The sequence below is a fragment of the Patagioenas fasciata genome, chromosome 7 (genome assembly GCF_037038585.1).
Source record: "Patagioenas fasciata isolate bPatFas1 chromosome 7, bPatFas1.hap1, whole genome shotgun sequence".
NCBI lineage: Eukaryota > Metazoa > Chordata > Aves > Columbiformes > Columbidae > Patagioenas > Patagioenas fasciata.
Window position 1 is genome coordinate 26,201,161 of NC_092526.1, and position 22,207 is coordinate 26,223,367.

Consider the following 22,207-nt stretch of genomic DNA (forward strand, 5'->3'; position numbering starts at 1 on the left):
AGAGATCCATAGGCACTAGCTGCTGTTCAAACATGCTGAACATTAAAAGAGAAGCTTTTTTGTTCTGCCAATGACTTTATACCTTCAGGAAAGGGAATTAGATTTTCATGATGAAAAGAGAAGATGTATTTAAATGAAGATTGCCGTTTTTTTTAAAAAAAAAGCTTAATAGACTAATAATAAACCCATTCCAATCTGGCTGCCAGCTACTGTGAACAACTATTTGCGTGTGTTGTATGAGTGCTGTGGTTGCATTTTGTAAGTTTGCTCCCTGATGCCAGTGATCCTGCTGTATTGTTCCTGTCCTATTATTGACAGCAAAAAGTGGCCCAGGAAATCCTGAATATTTAACTCACAAGACTAATGATCCAAGAATTCTGATTAGCTTTATGAGTTAAGAATGTTTAATGGAATGGGTGATAGATGTTTGATAACCTTTTCTGATGTGGTGTGCTTTTCATGGTATATTTTTTTTTCAAGCTACAATTATTCCACTTTATAACTGAGGGTTTTGTGCTTCTTAAATTGCAGTCATCATTTTGTCAATCATTCATGCCTCCTTGTGTTCCCAGCTACTTGTTTCCATCCCATCTTTCCACCTTCCCCTTTCCAATGTGCCAGTTTCCTCCTTATGGCACTTCAGCTCTGTAATTCTGTTCAATGTTCTCTCTACCATGACTTTGAGGGACAAACAGGGGAAAGCATCTTCTTGAGGTGCCTATTTTTCAGCTTTATGTGGACCCTCTGTTCCCCCAACAGTCTTGGTGTTGGCTGGTGTTAAGGGATGAGACACCTGTTTCTGTGTGCTGAGCAAGCAACCTTTTCCTCCCTCAGCCCAGGCCTGCCTCATCCCCAGAGCTGCCCTTGGGCTGACCCACTCTCTCATTCAGGGACAGGGGACAAGCCCTGCCAGCCATGTTAGTGCTCTGGGGGTGCAGCTGGCTCCTGTGGGAGCTGGAACTGGTGCCCCCCAGGCTGCATGCATGGAGAATGGGAGAGGCTTGACTTGCCTGCTGGCTTGTGGCACATCTCTGGGCTCTGTTCCTACCTGGATTTCAGCCCTGATAGTGGGAAAAGTTTCCATTGGAAGGGTTTACTTTGAAAAGGCTTACAATCTGCATTAGCAATCTGTTCTGGTTGGCCTAGTGGAAAATGTGCCAACCTCCACCTTTCCATGTCCCTTCATGCCTTTGGGAGAGGCAAGGCTTCCTGACTCAGTGGTGTTCGTTTCTTTTTGTGATGCACAGTCATCTGTAGAAATTACCCTAACAACAAGATTGACTTTCAGCACACTTAATCCTGAATGATTTGGAGAATCAATACAACAGAATTTATATCAGAGAACAATGGGCCAGATTCACAAAAGGATCTAAAGCGCTAAAGTGCAACTTAAGAATGTATCCACGTGCAGCTGAGAGCAGCCTCCAAGATCTCTGCTTGACCACTTGCATAGCCAGGTATCCATGTTTTTGCCAGACAAGCTATGTAGGCTCCTGGAGTTGGTCAGAGCCCCTGCAATTGTGGATAAGAATCTCTGTGCGTTGTCCCCTCAAAAAGCCATCAGAGGTTCCTCCTGCAGAGCCTGCATCTGTGAAGTGTGATGTGAGCATGAGTAAGATGTGGCGACTAAAAGGAGGTCAGCAAAAATTACAGAACTTGCAGCTTCGTTGCCCTTGAAAATTACAGTAGGTTGCAGGAGGGAGCATCATTTTAGAATAGCCCAGAGGCCCTCACTGGGAGATGAGAAATGAGCTTAGCATCCTTTACAGCTAAAAGAAATGGGAGGTCACATTTTTCCCTGCACAGGAAACCTTAAACTCTGCAGTTCTTCTGCTGAAGGGACCCCTTCATCCTGCTGTGTGAAGACCAGCCATGGTGTTCCAAGGAGATAGGCATGGGGCCAGGAGAGTCTGGCATTGTGGTCTCACCATAAGAGACATTTCCTCCAGATGCAGATCTTGTTTCTGGCTGTTCAGGCTGAAGCTGCATCTACATTTTGCATGAATGCTGGGAAGGCGGCCATCCATCCCAGTGTTTTCATAAAGTAGATCCAGAGTCTGTTCCTTGTGCCCTGTGTTGCTGTTGTGGTATCAGGTGTAAGTTTGTTCTGTCCTGAGGAATGATGTGGACACTTCACACCAAAGCAGATTTGGACTGTAGATTTGGTCTATAACTTGGTCTCTGGATGATGCAAAAATCTGGGGAAGATTTTCAGGCATTCTTCCACATGGATGTTGTTAATGGTAACCACAGCCATTGGAGCCTTTCACTGCACAGAGGATGGGCATGCAAATTCCATTCCTGTAGCAGAGCATCACCTGTACCATCAAAGCAAGCAGCCAACCTACAAGCCTCAGCACAATCTAACTGTGTCTGTCATCATAATGCTCAAATAAACTGTGAGATGAGTTAGGGCTGTAATACAGTAGGCCCTGGAGATGTGATTTGCAAGAGATAATGTAGTTACTTACTGTATGATGGAAGAGTATTCTTGGCATTTTGTAAAGGTAAACATTGCAACTTGGCATTTCTCTGTGAGCCATGAATTTCCGCCTGCAAATGCCATTGCCCCTCCTTTTTATCAATACTTCAGTGCCATTTGGAGCTGTCGATAAGCTGTATCTCTTCTCTCAATTAGAAGCCATTGGACAACTCAGCTGGCATTCCCTTCCCTCATCTGTATCATCAGACAACAAGTTCACTCTTCAAAAAGCAAATATTTTTCATATTCTGGGTAAACTGCAGGGTTAAATTCTTATTTTTTCTGTCCTTCAGACAATCTGGTAGTAACAAAAGCTGAAGAAAGAAATTTGCTTTTTGTATTAGTAATAGTGTTTGCTGGATTTCAATCTAATCAAAGACATTTTTGAGCAGCCTGCTGTGAGTCTGGGTTCAAAGTATCTACTATTGAAAATCAGAAATATTTGACTTGAATCTACAGCAGCTAAATATAAAAGTGTGATATTCTCTGTTCCTTCACAACACTGGGAAGAACTCCAAAGGCCTGGGCTGAAGAGATGTAATGTCCATACATGGGGGTAAAAATAGCATGAGGGACTGACTGGAAATAATATATTCAGCCTACAGCCATTAAAGGGAAACAGTAAGTCGAAGCAAATGCCTTTTGACACTTTGTTTATGAGACTTCTCAAAAGTGCTTGTTCTTACTCTGTCACTCCCTATCTTGAAGCTGAATCTCATTCTTTCAGGCAAGGCAGAAGTACTTAATGTGTCCCTGTCCCTCTTTCTCTTAGCATCTGCCCACACTTGTCATGAGTATACAAAAATGTTGCTTTAGCAAAGACCTGTTAATCAAATCAAAGCATCTTGAAGGCCTATCGTGTTTCTAGTAATATCAGCTACATAGTATGAAGTTGCACTTTGTTACAACAAAAAACTTGCCTCAGTCCCACCATTCAGGCATGTGTCCCTTCTGTCCCTGCTGCTTTCTTTCTAGCTGGCACTCGGCTCTAATAGTTCATAATTGGCTCCTGTGCATCATCTGTACAGTCATTCTCATCCTTCAGCTAGAGTGAAGCCTTTCAGGGGAAGAGCGTTTGCATTTTGATCTTCCAATAAACCTTTTTTATTACTATAATCTCCCTGACATTTTTTCCTTTTCTGTGGCTAAGGTAAGTAAAATGGTATTTTCTTCAAGTTTTAACGCACCTATAAACTGTGAGAGTAACAGGCTGTGAAACTATGAAAGATACCCTGCTGTTTGCTTGTTTAGAGGTTTGGGGTTTTTTTGTGTTTGTGGGTTTGTTTTGTTTTTAAGACCATCAAGTTTCACTTACTACTTTTCATGCATTCACCCCTTCTCCAAGGTGTTACATGCAACTGTATATGTTTATGGCAAGAGTTTTCTGTGCAGTCAGTATACACACAAGAAGCTGATGTTGATGGTCATTCTGCAGTGGGATACAGCTGCAGAGCGTACCTGGCAAGGTAATGTGAAGGAAAATTTTCACTTATTTCATAACAATGCCTGGAACTACAGGATCTTAATCCTTTCCAAATTTAAAACAAATGACCTCGAGCTTCTTAAGAAGGAATTTTTGGGTTTTGTTATTTTAAGTTGGTTGTGTCTGAAGGGAACCACATGCTGCGATCTTGAGTCTAAACAAGCTGTGAAAAAGGTTACACAACTGTGTGCAAATAAACAGCTGTTAAAACCACACAAATGACAGAGCCAAATCTGATAGAAATAAAATAGCAGAAACTATGTTCATACTCACTTAAGCTTCAAATGACAAGTGATTTTTTTTTTCCTTTTTTCTCCTTTTTCTGTCCTAGGTTGAACTGATTCAGATGCTTTTCTGGAGGGGACAGAGAGTCCTGAGAACAGCCTGGTTTACAAAGAGGTAAGAGCTCTCTGGAAAAAAAAAGCCAGGCTGGTGCTACTCTGAGGTTTGTTTGCAACTGTGTTTTTGTGTAAGTGCATATGAACCTTTGAGGATCGTTGCTATTTTGCATTTTAGCTTTTCCTCAGATGGTGATTATTCAGAAACAAGTGTGGGACACTGAGTCCATCAATTAATTCGCTGTATTCTGCCACTGTAAGGCTAGTGCTGGTCTTATGCAAGATGTTTGGTATACAATATGCATTTCTTAGAGTCAGTTTCATCATGATATTGGATGAATATTTTGTGATATCCATTTTAGCTGCCCTTTTCTGAAATAGCCCTTTTTTTTTCTGCTTTGCAGAAAAAAAAAATAAGAAATATTGTCATTTTGTGAGCAAAAAGAGGTTGGAGAGACAGTGAGCTCTTGTGTCAGCACTATAATCGACTGAAAGGCAGAGTAACATGCTGCTCCCTGGAGCTCCTCATACATTCACTGGCTCAGAGCACAGTAGCTGGAGTTTGGATCTATTGGCATCCACCATGTACTTCTGTTAACCAAAACTTCACATGTGGCTATACACCTGCACTTTCTGGGCCTGTGATACCTCCTCACTTGTTTTACTGAAGTAATATGGGAGAAGAATTGAAACCAGATCTCCTGAAACTAGACTGCAATCTGAAGAATTATTTCACTTGTGCTCTTGCTGCTTTTTTCCTCTAACCCATCTCTCTCTCAAAATCAGAGGACACTGATATTCCAGTTTTACAGCCATTTCTGGAAACCCTGCTTTCATTTGTCCATGCATGATGCTTTTTTGCGGAAACAGAAAATCAGTTTCTAGTATTTTAATCCTGATGCTTCCATATAAATATATACTGATACTTATAATATCTCTGGTGGAGGAATAAAAAGTCTTCAAACACCAAAAATTTTGTCTTCAGAACAAAATATGTATCTGAAAAATAGTGATGGAAACTTAGACTCATAGAGGCTGTAAGGTAGCGTCACTGGTGTTCGTGTGGCTTACACTGGTGCTGATTTTTTTCTTCTTTGTGTGGAAGATATAAAGGAGACATCTATGCATCTTTTCATGGCTGTGACTACAGTCATCTTTTCAGGAGTAGCTGAGTTGGATAATTAAAAGGCTGAATAGCACAGTTCTTCATGCCTCGCATCCTTCACACTCTGGTCTAAAGCACAGCCATGATCACAGGAGGACTTTGTTGAGAAGAAGCTAAAGTGAGAGGGTAATGTAGCTGGAATTTATTATTCAAGTCTCCCACTACTTTGAATCTTATTCCATCTAAATGCTTACTCCAAGTAACTACAGTATGTTTCACTCAAAATTTTACTAGACATGTTAACTGTCCATTAATGGCCCTTGCATTGCTGATGTATTTGTAGCCCTAAGGGAAGTGAAAACAAGGCCACTGTGATATCAGTTTATGTAACACAAAATTTGTTTCTTGGAAGGCTCAAGGCCATTAAGAGTAGAAACTACATTAGAATATGTTCCATATGGCAGTTTCTCAGGTACTGTGATAGCTAATCCAAGTTAATAATTAAAATCCATTTCTGTCACTATTTCCTTCTGCATTCAAAGAAGGGCTGGAGCTTTTCTTTTAACATCATGCCACCTTTTTCTCAGTATGTGACACTGTTGTCATTACCACAGCATACATCTTTTTTTTTTTTAATTGTGTAACATTTAATCTGGGTAAACAAACAAAGGGAGGAAGGTTGGTTTATTCTTCATGATATTTTTGTATAAGTTGAGCCTACAGTGACATTAGTGATTGATGGAGCACAAATAGCACTTGAAGCTTTAAGATTCCTTTTCCAGAGTAGTACTGGGAAATGTCCTCTGCTCCCTTTCTCCTAGCCACATGTTTTGAGGTGCTATGATCTTGGCTTAGGCAGCCACAGACAGTGCTGTCCTTGTGCTCGGCAGCATTGGCAGCCACTGCACTCAGCAGGAGCTATTTCAGGATTTGTCTGTGCCAGAGGGACTTTCAAAGGTTGAAGGTATAAGACTAGCACAATAAGGAGATTAAGTTCAACTTTTGTTTGATGCTTTTTAAGTTCTTGGGATATTTCACTGTTTTTTCAGTTATAAAATATGAGGGTTTTATCCATCAGCCTGGCAGAATGCTCTGATCTTATCACTGGCTGGTGCATTAAGAAGCCCATAAAGGAAGCATCAACATTACAAATGCAGGAACGAGGTGTAAATACTCAGAAATCTGAGCTTCAAAGATTAATGTACCTCAGGTGTTTGGGGGGGGGGGTGGTTTTTTTGTTTTTTCCCTGGATAAAACCTGTTCTTCTGGGAAATTAGGTCCATACACAAAATAGAAAATATTCTGATGTCCTTCTTGAGTACAGAGGAATATCACTTTGGTGTCCTATCACCTATACAAATGAAAATGTTTGGGCTGAGTTACACAAAATGTGAAAGAAAATGAACACACATCTCTCTCACTTGGTAGGGCAGCTCTTCAGCCTCTCCTCATAGACTCAGGTAGAGCTGTGAAGGTTTGCTCGAGACAGAACTTCAGTTTAGTGATGCCTGGATGTGACCACCAGCTGATGTTCACAGGGACTCCACAATCTCAACTATTTGCCTTTAGCCTCTAAATGCCATGCTAATTTTTTCTTTTAAATTAATTTCCAAAGAGATGCTGTCGGAGCAGCTGGAGATTCAGGAACACCTCTGTTTGCAGATGCTTTCACACACCATCGAGAGTGGCATCCAACCTGCTCTCTGTGTGGCTTGATTCACTTGCCTTGTGCCAAAGATTTTTGTTCTGTGCTTTTTCTACTGCATGACTGTCAGCTTTAGAGGTCACGGCAGGAGCCCTCAGACGTAGCACAACTGCGCCTGCTGCTCCAACAGCTACTTTATATCCCAGGCAGGTCACAGCACAGGACAAACAGACTGTGCTGCCAGTCTGTGAGTCAGAAAGCATCTTCCACCTGGGAAGAAAACTCTTATGCCAAAAGAGCACATATTTTAATTTTCCAGAGTTATTAAGAAGATGGTGATCAGTTAACTTCTACTTAGTGTTGTGGAACTGTGTGACTAGAACTACATCATAATGCTTTAAAATGGGCAATATTGTCAAATTATAACTTCTATATATTTTCACTTTTTTACTAATATTGGAATAAGGAGCTAAATGAAACATCTTCACTATTGTGTGACTTCACAGCTTCAACAATCTATTACTGAAGGTTTACCAATGACACAATCCTGAAAACAGCTAATTAGAGAAAAATGAATCTAGCCTGAATCTCTCCTCTTTTAGTTTAAAACCATTTTCCCTTCTCTTGTTGTAACAGGCCCTGCTAAAAAGTCTGTCCCCATCTTTGTTATAGGCTTTTTTTTTAAATGCTGAAAGCACTGAAATGCTGAATAACTTAAAATCCCATGCATACAGTAAACTAATGGAGTCAAGGAAGCGTTAGAGTCAAGAATCTATCTGCATTTAATATATTATTGTAAAAAGTATTTGATAGTATCTTATTTTTTGTGAATTTTAGCAGAGGGGAATACTGTCGTACACTTTCTTTCTCTAATCCATTTCCTATGTGTTAACAAAGGGTAAAAAAAATACTTGGGTACAGTGCTAAAGCTGTGGTGGCTTTATATGAAGGCAAATTCCTGAGCCTGGGTTATTGCAACTGGTCTGAAAAAATGTTGTGCATTCTTCTTTCTTCATTTAAATAGAAGTAGCATGGCAAGTTTGCAAAGGATGTGGGTGGAAGAAATGTTTGCTGTTTTCAGAAAGTGGGCGAGAGGCTGGAATACAATTGAAATTAGATTGTTCAGCTGGTCCTTTATCGTACAGATGAAACCTGTTTGGATTGAGATTTTAGGTACTTTATTTTAATTGCCTTAATTGTAGTTTTTTTGAAAACTCGTGCAGTCTACTTGAGGGCGAATAGGAGCTCAGCTGTAATCTGGCAGGAGAGGATGAGGGTGGTGGTTTGGGCTCTGGTGCTGTGGCTATGACCAGCACAGGTCCTCAGTGCCAGCCTGACTCTGCTGCCTTTGAAGTCAGACAGAAAACAAGAACTAATTCAAAGTGGTTTTTTTGAAACCACTCTTTTGTCAGGGAGGACTGGTTCCCTAAACACCATCAGCGTGTTGGGAATAAACAAGAACTCCTCTGCTCTGCTTTTATTGATCATTAATATGCTTTGTGAAACCCAGCAAAAGGGTATTACCAGTTTATGGCTGTGCCAAGGCAAGAAGGTGGAGTTGTGTGTGGGAATGCAGCTTTGTTTAATCAGGTTTTATAATTACTTTGATACAATTTTAGCTAAAGCATGTTGGGTCAAGCAGTTCCTGGTTTAATACACTTATTGCTTTGTTTTAAGTTGAAGAACTAAGAATTTACCAAATATCCATTCAATAACCATTTTCTACTGTTGTACATTGATCATCTACAAATATGCATACAGTAACTGTATGTTGTGGTTTTATTTGGATTTGCTTAAGTAATTAGCTTTGGATGTCATAACTCCCCTGAAGTCTACTAAACTTTTCAATAGGTTTTAATGATGAGAGAAATCAATCTTCAGTTTGGTGTCCTAATAAGGGCAAGTGAGCACAACAGTAGCAGAGCTTTTCTGCCTCTCATATCACAGGCGTGGTTAGTTTCAGTGTTTTCTTGACTGGTCCATTAGATGTAAATGAGAGGAATATCCTGTATGTTGAGGTGTAGCCTGGCAGATGGGGCTGTTGGATGCAGAAGCACCTTGGGAGCGTGGGTAGGTGAGTGCTCTCAGGTGGGGAGGACCCAGGTACTGCACTGCACAGCAGCTGGAAAACTTCACAGCAGTGATATAACCTGCTGTTGGGACACCACCCAGCCTGGGAATTTGTGCAGAAGCTACAGAGAGTTTGTAGCAATGGAATGTTATTTATAGGCAATGGGAAAGTTTATCCTTTGTGTTTGCAGCTGCAGGTGAGCAAACTGTAAAATTGTATATTCCTTTATCCTTTTTGTTCAGTTTCTACACCACCAGACTTTTTCCCTAGAAGCACTTATTTCTTTGGATTTCTTGATTTCACATCTCTAAGCCAGGAATCTGTCAGTTACTCTCAGAGTCTGGAGACCTGCTTTTTAGTTCTGTTATACTTTTTATAACTTTTTAGACAAACCCAAGGAATTTCTGGGGATTTTTTTTTTTCTGAGAAAGGAACATCTTGGTATAACAAGAAATTGTCTGTAACAAATTAATTACAGCCTATGAAGTGGCTTGAACTTTTTCAGCTGAAAGCTGCTTTGGAAACTTAACATGGGATTAATATTTGAAGTACTCCTGGACTATCAAGAAGTTAATCGATGGACTGTGAGCTATACCCACTTAAAAAGGCATGGACATAGAAATCAGTGCATTCTCCACAAGAGGCTCTTAATGATTTCCTTTCAGAGGCTGTGCACACTATCTTAATTATACAGGAGCCTGCGTAAAGGTACCATTGGAATGGATCCAACACAAGCTAAAACAAACAATATGACAACAAAAAGGGCACTTGCGTCATATCACTTTAGCATTTATAATACAAACAATAACTGCCGAATAAAAAAACTTCTAGCCTATGGTGTGCTTAATAGTGCTAGCATAATCATTCCTTCACATGTAGTCATTAAAACAGAATGCTATTACTGAAAATACCGGGATGGTCTTTCTTCTTTCACGATTTGTCTACATAAAAAGCAAGACCACCTTTCAGCAAGGAGGTACATCTCCTGTGGTGTTCTGCTGGCTTCATGAGGTTAATCACCTCTCCATTTCACAGATAAGACTTTGAGTGTGCTTCTCCTGTGTGCACAAGTGCACATATCCACTGAAAATTGCATCAGAAAGGCTGGCCAATAAAGTTGGCTGTGAGACTGAGGTGCTGGAGTTCTCTCTCATTAGAGGTGCCATTACTTTCTGTGAGGGGTACATTGTTGAGATATACAGTAATGGTTATTTTAATAATTTCCTACATTGTAAGTCTGGTATTCTGATCAAATCCACCTTGTGAAACTAAAGCTTCTGGATCCTAATCTATTGTTTTAGAGACCCCAATTTTAGCGAGAGATGTTGGGCTGTGGCAGTGCACTATTAACATGCTTTCTCTAATGACCAAGGGGAAAAAATGTCCAGATCTTTACACATTGTTCTCTGAGAGGGCACTGATGTGACTTCAAATGTCAAGTCATGCTGACATTCCTCTGCATATTTGACTGCGTTAGGTATGTTTCAGAGACAGGCAACGCCATTCAAATGTTTCTCAATACTGCTACCAAAACAAGTTATCACAGTATTTCTTAGTACCATGTTACTGCCACACCATCTGAATGGTGTTGGGGGCTTTAGAGGATGGTTAGTAGCATTCCCCTTCACCCCTTATCAGCTTCTCTTACCTTCCTGTGACTACTTTGGGGACAGTTACTACCCCCTAGAAGCTTCAGCCCTTCGTAGAGGCTGCAGTGTAGAGTACTGCAGTGGGCTCCAGAGCCTATTCCTTCCACTTCTAGGGAAGAAGACCCCACCTCATATGCAGGACAACCTCCTATGCTCCCTTCAGGGGCCACCCAGGCCTAGACTTGTTGCATGCATGGTGCTTTGCTGTACCCTAGTGTGTTTTGAGGAGAGAAAAGCACCATTTTCCTCTAGGCAGATGAGAGGATGCACAGCCCTCCCCAAGCCCTGAGGAAGTCAAATGCTCTGAAAAGGGGATGTGCATGGCAGGATGGGCGCAGGTGAGCTCACGAGATTGATAGCTGTCAACATGACAACAGTGATACTCAATACATGTTGGACATTACTGTACAGCACCAGAGTATGGGACAGAGGAAGGATGGATCACAAATGGCATGTTTCTAAGAACAAAACAACAGCCTCCATTTGTGCTGAAGGGCAGGGCTCAAAGGGTTGTAGTGAATGGCAACCAGTCACCAGCAGTGTTCCTCAGGGCTCAGTTCTGGGGCTGGTTCTCTTCAATATAACTATCAATGATCTGGATGCAGGAGTTGAATGCACTATTAGCAAGTTTGCTGCTAATACCAAACTGAGAGGTTCTATTGATTCTTTTGAGTGACAAGAGGCCTTGCAGAGGGCTCTAGACAAATTGGACCATTTGACTATGACTAATCAAAACACTGTTTTGATCAAAAAACTATTCTGCACCCAAGATGGAGTAACACTGTGCAAATGTATAAACTGTGAGAGGAGTGACTGGAGAGCAGCCCTGCAGACAGATGTCTGGGGGTGCTGGGTGGCAGCAGCTCAATATGAGCCAGCAGTGTACCATGACAGCCAAGAGGACAAACTGCATCCTCTGGGGCATCAAGCACAGCATCACCAGCCAGTCAAGAGAGGGGACTGTACCACCGTATTCAGCATTGGGGCAGCCTCTTGAGTACCATGTGTGGTTCGGGGCTCCACAATTTAAGGAGGATGATGATGACCCAAGCCTGTCAGTGTTTAAGAGGCATTTGGACAACGCACTTAACGTGCTTTAACTTTTGGTCAGCCCTGAACTGAAATGTTCTATTCTCAAAATAGTTTTAAACACTAATAATACATTTCTTTGACATCATGCAGGTTTTCCAAAGCTAGTAACATCTGATATGTGAGCAGTGTTTGAAAGCTGAATTCCTGTTGTTGTCAGGAAGCTATGATTCAAGGCACAGTGACCCATCCCTTCCCATAGTGAGACTAGAAGCCTGCTGGAAGGGATATGCATCAAACACATCATCACAGTCCAGAGCATGCCACACTAACAGCAACAACAGGAGCCTTGGTAAAACTCTCATGTCCTTATCCTTCAGGTGTTGTGTTCTGTAGTAGCTCTCCTAATCAAACTCTTAACTTTTTTTACACTAAAGGCAGAATCCTTATGTTTAGCAGAGCAGGCTTTTCTGACCCTTCCATGTCTACTGTCCTCAAATTCGTACCTGTGATAGTCAACCCGTTCTTGTACTAAGTGACTGTGTGCTTGGAGAGATGCACAGGTACCAGGGCAGGTCTGGGAGCTCTGCTGACTGCAGGGACATGAGCAGCAGGAGCTGCCCTGGAGTTTGACCAGCCTCATGGGGAACATGCAGACATTGGCTATTCCTGGTGTACATCAAAGAAGGAAAGCTTTTCTCTGGTTGGCAGCTGATTTTAAAGACATGAGTTTATTTTTTTGGAGTTAACATTTTAATCTATTAAATGGATGTGAAAAGTCACTGGCAGAGTTCAGGGCTTGGAACCATATGAGTTTGAATTAATTAATGCTCCTAAAGGCAGTATTAATTTACATTTAAAGGGGGCTGAGCAGATAAAGCCCTCTGATAGTTTAGGATCAGAAGGCTTGAACGTCCATGTAATGGAATAATTCATCTGGGCATCACAGGTTCCATTCCCATTTATTTTTGGTGTCACATTCACCACTACCAGTCCTTGCTGTGCTCTTTAAGGAGTTAAATTTAAAGTTAGATTCTGTGCACAAAGGGTTTACCAACCTGGGCCACAGACAGCAGTGAGGTACCCAGTTAGTACAAAATGTGATGTTTTTGTGACTTGGCTTTCTGCCTGGTGGGAGTTACTTCTGTTGACCACATCAAATGAATTCACATAAGTCACCAAAGAATTGCAGGCCAGGAATGGCTCTTGTTTGCTACCAGATCACACCAGCTTCTGAGCAGTCAGCTAGAGAAATAACCTGTACTTCAAATGCTGGAGTATCAATTTATAAACATTTCAAATATATATGACAAGATGGAGTTGTTAGACTGGAAAATCCTCTTTAATGTGATACAATCTGACCATTAAATCTCTACAGGGTTGAAATAGCATAGTGACTCATCAAGGAGCTACTGAACTATGTAAATAAATCTTTCTTTAGAATATATTGATCAGTGGTGAAGAGCTCGTGCAGTAAAATATGCTTTTTTAGTCTCTAGGCAGCTTCACACAGGAAGTCTGGCCTTTACACAATTCTTTGACTACCCGTAAAATCAGAAGTAGTTACTTTACATATACTGGAAGAAAAACACGTTATTTTCTTCCTTTTATTCCAGCTTCATTTTAAACTGACTGACACTAGAAACTGACTTTTATAACATAGATAACTTTTTCTTCTCTTTCCTGCTGCAATATTCTTTAATTGACAGCCTGTTCTTGGCCAAGTTTTAGCTTGTAGGAGCTGTAATGCCTGGATCCCATTCTTCTGTGTGGGCTTAACCCACCCACCCACCTCCTGTGCTCCCACTGCTAAGGAACGTGTTGATACCGATGCCATTCTGAACTGCGCTGTTTGAACTGGTGTCTCAGAACTGGGTGAATGAGATTTATAGCAAATAATGTGAAGACATCAAGACTGTCTAGACCATTTTAGCTGTGATTTGACTTGGAAATTCTTACTGGTTTATATTTAGAACTTTCTCTTGATATTCTTTGTCATATCGCTGATCACAGCTATAGGATAACTTGGTCAACGCCTTGAAGTTAATAGTATTATCACTCTGGAACTTCTTGTACTTCCCAAGGAAAGGAAATATGTTAATTTTAGAGCTGAGTCAAGCCCACAAATGAATTGGCACATTAGGTAAACATCTGATAGTACATTTTTGTAACTAGCTGGTCACAGAAGCTGAGCTGTTCAGTTCCAGATGACAAGAAAGGGATGTGTCCTCTGGGCTTGCTCATACACAACCTTTCTGTGGACTTTGTGATGAGGAATGTTAGTTGCTGTGGTAGTGGTGGCAGATTTTTTTGTTTCTAAAAATCTTAATTTCCTAAGAAAATAGAGATTATATAGATTATTTTCCTCTCTTTCTCTTGTCATAATTTCTGATGTCACTGGCCAGTTTCATTCCAATTCTAGAGAGGGAAGAGGACTCAATTATGTTAAGATTTCAACATGTTTCATGAAAGAGATAGTTGGTGAAGGATGCACTGTGAAATTGCTCATTATCAGACAACAGGCAATATACGGAAGAGAGATACACTACCAGTGTTCCAATGATGGAAGACTTAATGGAACAAAACCCACAAAGGCTACATCCATAGGAAACTTGACTGCCTTCATTGTGGACCTGATAAAACTGATTCATTGGAAAAAAAAAAAATCCATCCAGAGAGTCTTCTGAATAGATTTGGAATGAAATGAATGAAATGTATGTAAGTTGATCAGACCTGGATATGATGATATGATATTTTGTCTTCCTGCAGATCACTGTTTCACAGTGGATAATGTAACAGCTATTCCATACCTCAATGCATGTTAAAAAGCTTAATTATTCTAAACATGCACAGTTTTATCAGTGATCCTAGTGAGAGCAGAAACAGGACTCAAACGTTAGTGGAGTACTTTTGAATGTGAAGAATAAGAGATAGAAAGATCTTTAAAGTGCAAGTAAATATCTCTCTATATTTTTCATGGGTGGTTTCTTCATCAGCCATTTAGAACACCAACATTTAATATTTATCAGATGGGAGAGTATTTTCAAATGAAATTACTGTCTTAAAGTTCTTCAACTGTAAAAGTAAACCACAGAATCCTGTAGCATAGGGCAGTATAGGATAGAGGTGCAAAAAGAGACATAGTCCCAATGGGGGGATGTTCAGAAAGAGAATGAACACAGTTGCTAAAATTCGAGAAGGTCAGCATAGAATGAGTAAATACACAGAATCAGCTTGAAAGTTAAATGTACCACAACCTTTATTTCCTGCTTCTGTGGATTTATTTCTTTAGCCTGCTCTCCTGGCAAAGACATTAATGTACTCTAAAAATTACAACTATCTACTGCCATAATTTAATGACATGAAGTACATTTACATCTTGGAAGATTTAAAGCCACTTTTACTCTCTGCTCTTCTCCATGGTGTTTTTTTTTTCATACATTTACACATATTTGGCCTCAGTTCTCTCCATTTGATTTGGCAGTACAGCTGTAATCCACTTCAGTACAGATATCCGGTTCTTCCTTTAGAAACTTCCCCTTGCTATGCTATAGCTCTTGTAAATGCCCTGACGGAAGTGAGTTTTTTTCCTCCTTCCTCCTGCTGCAACATGTCCCAGAAATACAAGTCACTTTATAAAACAGATGACATTTGTCTCAAAAAGAACCCAAAGAGATGTAGTTTTGCATTAACGCATTTGTTTCTTACCTTATAGAAATGTCATGCATATCACTCATGTATAAACAAAGCGACTGGCAAAGCTATACAGGCTGTCATAACATTTTAATTTATTACAGTAAAACTGTCAGGTTATTTTCCATCTTTTCTACTCCATATATATTTGAGAGAGAACATATGTCGATAGCAGTGATGGTTCCAAATCAAGTACATGGTACTTTTTCTTTATGGAGAAAGATATCTGAATGACACTCCAGATGTGATTACCTTTTTCTAGCAAAATTTCACTTCAAACATGTAAGTTTAAAAATGAAAATTTAGAAAAAATATGAAATGCATAATATTATTGTTTCATGGCATTATTTTTATTATTTATTATTTTATGGTATAATTATTTCATAGGATTTCTGTTCTGCCTTAGTGATAGAATATTCCAGTTACTCATTTTGGTTCCTGTAAGCTGTGAAGATATGAAACAAGCGAGATTTTCTTTAAATGTGTTAAGAAAACCTTCAGAGGGTTAAAATGGCAGATATTCTTGGTATGATCAGTGTCAGCACTGAGAGAGACAAGGCTCTCAAAAGTCCTAAAACAATAAATAAGTAATGGCATACAAGACAGCACCCTCCCTGTCCCTGCCCCACCCCCCCTAAAAAAAAAAAAAGCATTTCCACTGACAGAAAAGTCTACAGATGTGCTGTGGGAGAGAGGTGCAAGTTCGTGAGAAACGTTCAGAGAAACTGGGAAGTTGCCAATCCAACCTGAGGAAGAGGTGGCAGCACCTCCCCAGCCACCGTGGCCTCAGAGAAGCTCTGCAAAGACTGATCTCCAGCCTTCTGCTTTCATTTGCAGATGCAGGACGTGTGTTCTGGAGAAATCAGGAAACCAAGCCATTCACCCCTGCAGTGGGCAATCCAAACTAAAATATTGCAACAGGCAGTGCAGGCCTTTTGCCTTTGACATGGAATAGATACAATGATGCAACCCATGTCTGAGCAGGTTGTCTTTTTCACTTATAGTACAACACAGGTCTGAGTAGATTTTTTTTTTTTTTTTTAATAATAATATTGGCTCAGAAAGAAATCACTTAATTTAACAAAGTGCATTTACTAAAACAGACCTGTGGAAACTTTAAAGATGTCCATGACACTGGGTTTTGTGTTTCCTCACGCATTCTCCTGGTCCTAGACATGGACCCTGCCAAAGCAAATAACTGCGCAGTATTTATCATTGCTTTGTTACTATGTAGGACTGTTTTTCATTAAATGTGTGCTAAGATGAGCTATTTTTTAGCTTCCCTTCTGTCTGGAGAAAGCCAACAACATGGAAATCCAGTTGAGGTCATGAAATGTTACTGATTTGGAGCTGCCCGTCGCAGGATCAGACCTTCATTAGCCAGTAGCGTGCAGTTTCTCCCCTTGTCAAGAACTGGTTGTTACTGCTGTGTGAAAGTCCAACAGAAGGCTTTTATCTTATTGTACCACTTTTCTAAATGCTACAGCTTTCAAAATTACTCCCATTTCTTCTCTCAAAAGAAGGCACTAGACACATAGAGAGTTAGTTGTTTGTTTGTTTATTCTTATTTACCCTGTCTAGAATCTTCTGTGTTATCTGCTTGTGTGGCTGCAGCGTCATCTCTGTGGTGAGCTCTGTGCAGTGAGGCTTTGGGGACTGGGTGGTAGCATGTTGCCCTGCTATAAGAGGTTGTCCTGGTCGGATGGGCTTAGCTCACTGCTGAGCTGGGAGCAGGCAACAGCTTCCAAATCTGGCCATTCCAGACCTCACCAGCACCTCTTGATCCATTTGCTCCCATCTTCCTCTGGCGGTGGGTGTCTGTAATTTTTGGGGAGGCAGCAGAGAAAGAAGCACAGGCTCTGACCATGCTACCAAGGGTCCACCTATATAGTCCGCAAATATTTCTTTGGTTTCCAGAAGCTTATCCCTATCCCTCCATACCATAGGGTAGTATTGATAGGATGAGAGGAAATGGTCTTAGGTTGTGCCAGTGAAGGTTCAGATCAGATATTAGGAAAAAATTCTTCACAGAAAGGGTCATCAGGCATTGGAACAGGCTGCCCAGGAACATGGTTGAGTCACCATCCCTGGAGGTGTTTACAAGACATGTAGATGAGGTTCTTAGGGATGTGGTTTAGTGCCAGTTCTAGGTTAGTGGTTGGACTTGATCTTGAGGGTCTCTTCCAACCAAAATGATTCCATGATTCTATATAAATGGATTGTGTAATCTTTCCTGAACAGTGAACGTACAGATCTAACAGGGAAACAATCTGCTCAAAAGCATGGTGAAGCACAGCACTCGCATAGCAGGAAAGTGTTACTCACAATCCACTCAGACATGGGAACAAGTCCCCAGGGGAACTGGTGGAAACATCTAACTTATATGCTTTTGAATTATGTAGAAATGTAATTTTTTTAGATAATCCTGCATCTGAAAGAATCCTCTGCATGCAAAAATTGGATTAAGTTCTTTTCAAAGGTTTTTGCTCTTTTAAGAACAAAAGAGTGACTTAGTGGCATTCCTTGGGCTAACTTGTATCTCTGTGTGTGTGTGTGTATTTCTACACACATTTACATACTCAAGGCAAACACCCAGATGACAGCTGTGAGAGTTCTTTTATTATTATTCTTAAAAAGTGTGTGTGTTTTACTGTGATGTCTGGTAGTATTGTTAATGGTGCTATGGTTATAAACCTTCCTTTTGGAATTCATAATGTAGTGTAAATCACAATTTCTCCCTTATCTAATTACTGCTTATGCATTTTTATTTCAATAGTTTCAAAAATAATTTGGGGAAAAAAGAAGTTAGTCTGATTTAAGTGGTAAGATGGCTTGACAGGATTTATTTCTTTGAAGTATGACTAACAAACTATATTCTGAAGTGGGAGAAGTTTTTATTGCAAAACAAACCCACTTTTTTATTACAAGTATTAAAAGAAATACTAAGCCTTAGAAAACAGTTCTACTTAACACAGGAACTTAGTGTGCAACCTTTATTCATATAGAGTCAAAGGGAATTTGCTGGGATAGTGTAAAGGCGCAAGTGAGAGTTCAGTCCTACACGTTGCAGGACTTCATTGCAAAAAGCTACTGGCTGCTGTTTACATTACAAACATTCTCCGAATAAGTGTTGTCACAACAGACAAGCAATTATAGACAATGTCAGTAATTTGTGGATTAAGAACTCCTTAAGGATGTATTGGCACAGCAGACAGTAGCTGCTTTCAGCTTGCAACAGCTCACCCTTGGCTGTGCCAGTGCAACTGTTACTTCCCAGAAGCTATTGTGTTCCCTCTGAGGCAGAACAATGACAGGGGTTAAACTTCTCTCTATCCCTCCCATTCCCAGGCCTCTCCAACAGATCTCATCCAGACAGCTTCACCTATGAGAGCCACTTTTAATAGATACGCCTATTTATGTGTATGCACAAAACAGAAATATTTCCCATTATGTCAAAGTAATCCTGTGCTAGGTTTTTGCCAATAAACCCAGAAAAATCAGATTTTGAGATTCCAGTACTGTAAATACACTTGTGAGGAACTTCAGCCGAAGGCCAAGCCCCAGCATGCCGTGGTGGAGGGTGCAGGACACGCTGACTCTCTGACTCACCCCTCAGGACACCCATGGCTCAAGACATGCTCTGTATTAGCTTATGCCAAAACATGTAGTGTGTGAAACATTCTGTGCTGAGAAAATGTTGATAATTTTGAAGATCAGCAAGATGGATTCAAGTGTATTTTGCTCTTTTTTTTCAAAAATACCAACATTTTTAAATACAGTCCTGAAACATGTATGGCAACGCACACTTTCAGGAACAAATTAAATAGAAATACACTTTCTTTGTGCCACTGTTCTTTTCCTTTCATCTTAATACAAGGCATTCAGGAAATTAGAGCACGTTTAGGAAAATGGATCAAGTGATGAGGATAAATTAATCTTAGGAAGGCTATGTATATGTAAAGTAGTGGATGGGTTGGATGGGTTATGAAAAATAAATGTTTTGTTCTCAGTCAATTTTTTTTCTTTTGTAGGGGAAAAACATTACAGAAATTCTTTGATAGGTTTGAAATATAAAGCTGGACAGTGAAAGGATATTTGCTGAGCATGTCACACCTCCTTCCCAGATGCAGGGACTCATCTTTTGCTGGGTTTTCAGTTGATTCTGGTTGCTTGAGTTTACCCTGGACCAGATGATAAAGGCTTCAAGTGAATCTAAGATGCTAACAGGTATTGTTTGGTACTGACGATGTCCCTGCAGATCTCTGCCTGTGCTCAAGCAGAGGCTTATCTGATGTCCCACCCCTGAAAACAAGATACAAAGTCGTGTGTGTTCAGCCGATTTACTTGCTGTCTTGTGCCTTCCCTCTTCCCGGACGAAAAAATGTCACAAATACTCTTCTATCTGCTTTGCCTATGTTTTGGTTTCGAAACATCCTTTGAATGCCCACGACTGGCCGGCCAGGGCAAGGCCGAGGAGCGCTGCTGAGCCCAGCTAGGCTCAGCCTGCAGCCAAGCGCGGCTGGCGCAGGGTGCCCTCCCAGGGGACCGCAGCCCTGCCGCCCCTTCCCCGGCCGCGCTGCCCTAGCAGCGGTCAGGGTCAGCCCGACGCCCCGACCCCGTAGCCCTGCCCGGCCGGTGCGGCGCGGGCGGCCCCGGCAGGACGGGAGCTGCCGCCAGCCCCACTGCCATCACGTGGCCGCCGAGTTTTCTTCCCGCAGCGGTATGAGGAAGTCAGAGCCGCCGCCGCCGCCGTCCCTTGCCCGGGCGGGCGCTGCCTCCGCCGCCTTCCCGCGGCGCGATATGTGAGTGAGTGAGTGGGTACCCGCGGGCAGCGGCGCCGGGCCGGGCCGACCCCAGCCCAGCCCCTTGCCCTCCTGCTGCGAGCCGGGCGGGGCCGGGGCTGGCAGCTGTGGGGCCGGGAGCGGCCGTCCGGGGGAAGCCGGGGCGCGGCGGTGAGTGGGTCTGGGGGCGGGCTGGGCTGTGATCACGGGTGGGTGTGTGGGGGGGGGGATGGTGAGCACGGGGCGGGGCAGTGTCGCTCCCCTGGGGCTGTGCGGACAGCGGCCCCGCGCCCCCCGGCGGCCCGTCTCCGGTGGCGGCCCCCGGACGGACGGACGGCACGGCTCCCCTTTCCCCGGCAGGTTGGCTCTCTCGGGCACTCGCCTCCCGGCGTGAAGCCCCCGCCGTCCCGATGGAGGAGCCCCCAGCGGTGGAGGAATGGCAAGGGGCGACCCAGAAGAGGAAGGCCTGGGCCAAGAGCCGGGACTCTTGGCAGGCGTCGGAGGCGGAGGATTTCTCGGCAGCGGCGGCCCGCAGCGAGGAGGAGGAGGAAGAGGAAGAAGAGGAGGAAGAGGATCTCGCCAGCGGAGAGCTGCCGCTGGCCGCAGAAGCAGGTCAGTGTCGGGAGCGCGGCGGGGCTGGGGCTGCAGCCCTCGGGCCCCTGGGACCCCCGGGATCCCCGGCAGCGGGAGCGGCCCCTGACGGACGGGCTGTTACTGACGGTCAGCTTTTCTCTCCTGCTCTGCCCTTAAGGTCACAGCGTTCCCAACGAGAAGATCGCGATATGGCTGAAGGACTGCAGGTGGGTGCTCCCGCCGAGCTTGCCCCTGCCCTTGTCCTGCCGCCCCGTTGCCGCTGCCGCCGGCGAGTCGCTGCGGATGCGGGGCCGGAGCCCACGGTCCCCAGGCGGGTGTCGGGTCGGGCAGCTCCCACATAGGGGAGAAGAGGAAATCTCGGCGGCGTCCTGACCCGCGGGTTGTCGTGGGCACCTCTGCGCTTTGGAGCGCTGTTTGTCATCGGCGCTGTCAGGAGCCTTCTCCGAGCAAAAATACCCTTCGGTCTTACGGCGGTTATACGCTCAGTTGGGGTTACAATGGGAGCAGTGGCATGTGTATGTGTAGCTAAGGAAGAGCTGGCTTTGGCACCTTTTCTCTCCTTGGTGCCTCATGTAATGAAGCTGAACACTTTCAACCACTGGGGAGGAACTAAGTTTAGGGTAAGGATAGTGATGTTGTTTTGGAAGCGGCTCTGTTTCTTATGGAGGGGCTCCAGTTTAAAGCGTCCCGTTGCCTTGCCTTTTTTTTCCTGCAGACTTAAAGAAACAGAACTTACACAGTAATGCCGTCTGTGGTTAGGGGTCTTGAAGAGCGATGGCACAATTTAAGCAAATTTGACTTATCCAAGTCTCTCTCCTTGTCTGCCATATGGACCGACATCCTTAATTTGCAATGTGGTGTATATATCCCACGTTTCTGTTACTATTACAAAATATTTTCTTGGTGTTTGGAATGAGTTGATGACATTACTTTTTCTTCATTCTCAGTCACACAAAAGTGTAAATGCTACATCCAGTAGCTACTGTTTTTGTCCTGTCTTTTTCTCTATTAAATCCTAGCAGCCCTTGGAGCCAGAATTGACGGGTCAAAGCTAACAATTAGCTTTTATGTAGTTAACAATGACATTTCAAGACCTCCCCTACTTGATATTTCTGATTTCCTTCTCGTTTTGAGAGCAGCTACGTTAAGATGAAAATTTAACTCTGAGATTAGCTGTGCTGTTGTGATCTTTTTATCCAGTAAGCAGCTGAGCTGAGCTTACTCCTGTAACTGAAGTGTGGGTTGCTTTATAGCTACAGGGTGCTTGGTATAATTTTCCTTGGATCTTTACAGGCTGTGCCTTGGAGGGGGTTTTGGCAGCTAGGAGCTTGAAATCA

General features: G+C 42.6%; 1 protein-coding gene and 1 long non-coding RNA gene across 4 annotated transcripts in view; both read left to right on the plus strand.

The window, feature by feature from the left end:
* The window catches only part of LOC139828363 (uncharacterized), a 49,135-nt gene extending 29,190 nt beyond the window's left edge, over window positions 1-19,945 (plus strand). The window contains exons 2-3 of the long non-coding RNA XR_011739877.1: window positions 4,297-4,364; window positions 19,527-19,945. This is a non-coding gene — a long non-coding RNA (uncharacterized lncRNA). The remainder of the gene's footprint in view (window positions 1-4,296; window positions 4,365-19,526) is intronic.
* A 220-nt stretch (window positions 19,946-20,165) lies between these two features.
* Window positions 20,166-22,207, plus strand: part of ITPRID2 (ITPR interacting domain containing 2) — a 42,187-nt gene continuing 40,145 nt past the window's right edge. Inside the window, exons 1-3 of one of the 3 annotated variants that reach the window (XM_065840776.2) lie at window positions 20,166-20,297; window positions 20,637-20,888; window positions 21,028-21,076. In XM_065840776.2, coding sequence (XP_065696848.1) covers window positions 20,687-20,888; window positions 21,028-21,076 — 251 coding nt within the window. In that variant the 5' untranslated portion in view covers window positions 20,166-20,297; window positions 20,637-20,686. Of the gene's footprint in view, window positions 20,302-20,344; window positions 20,448-20,636; window positions 20,889-21,027; window positions 21,077-22,207 lie in introns of those variants that run through there. The other 2 variants (XM_071811161.1, XM_065840777.2) reach the window with 2 other exon arrangements.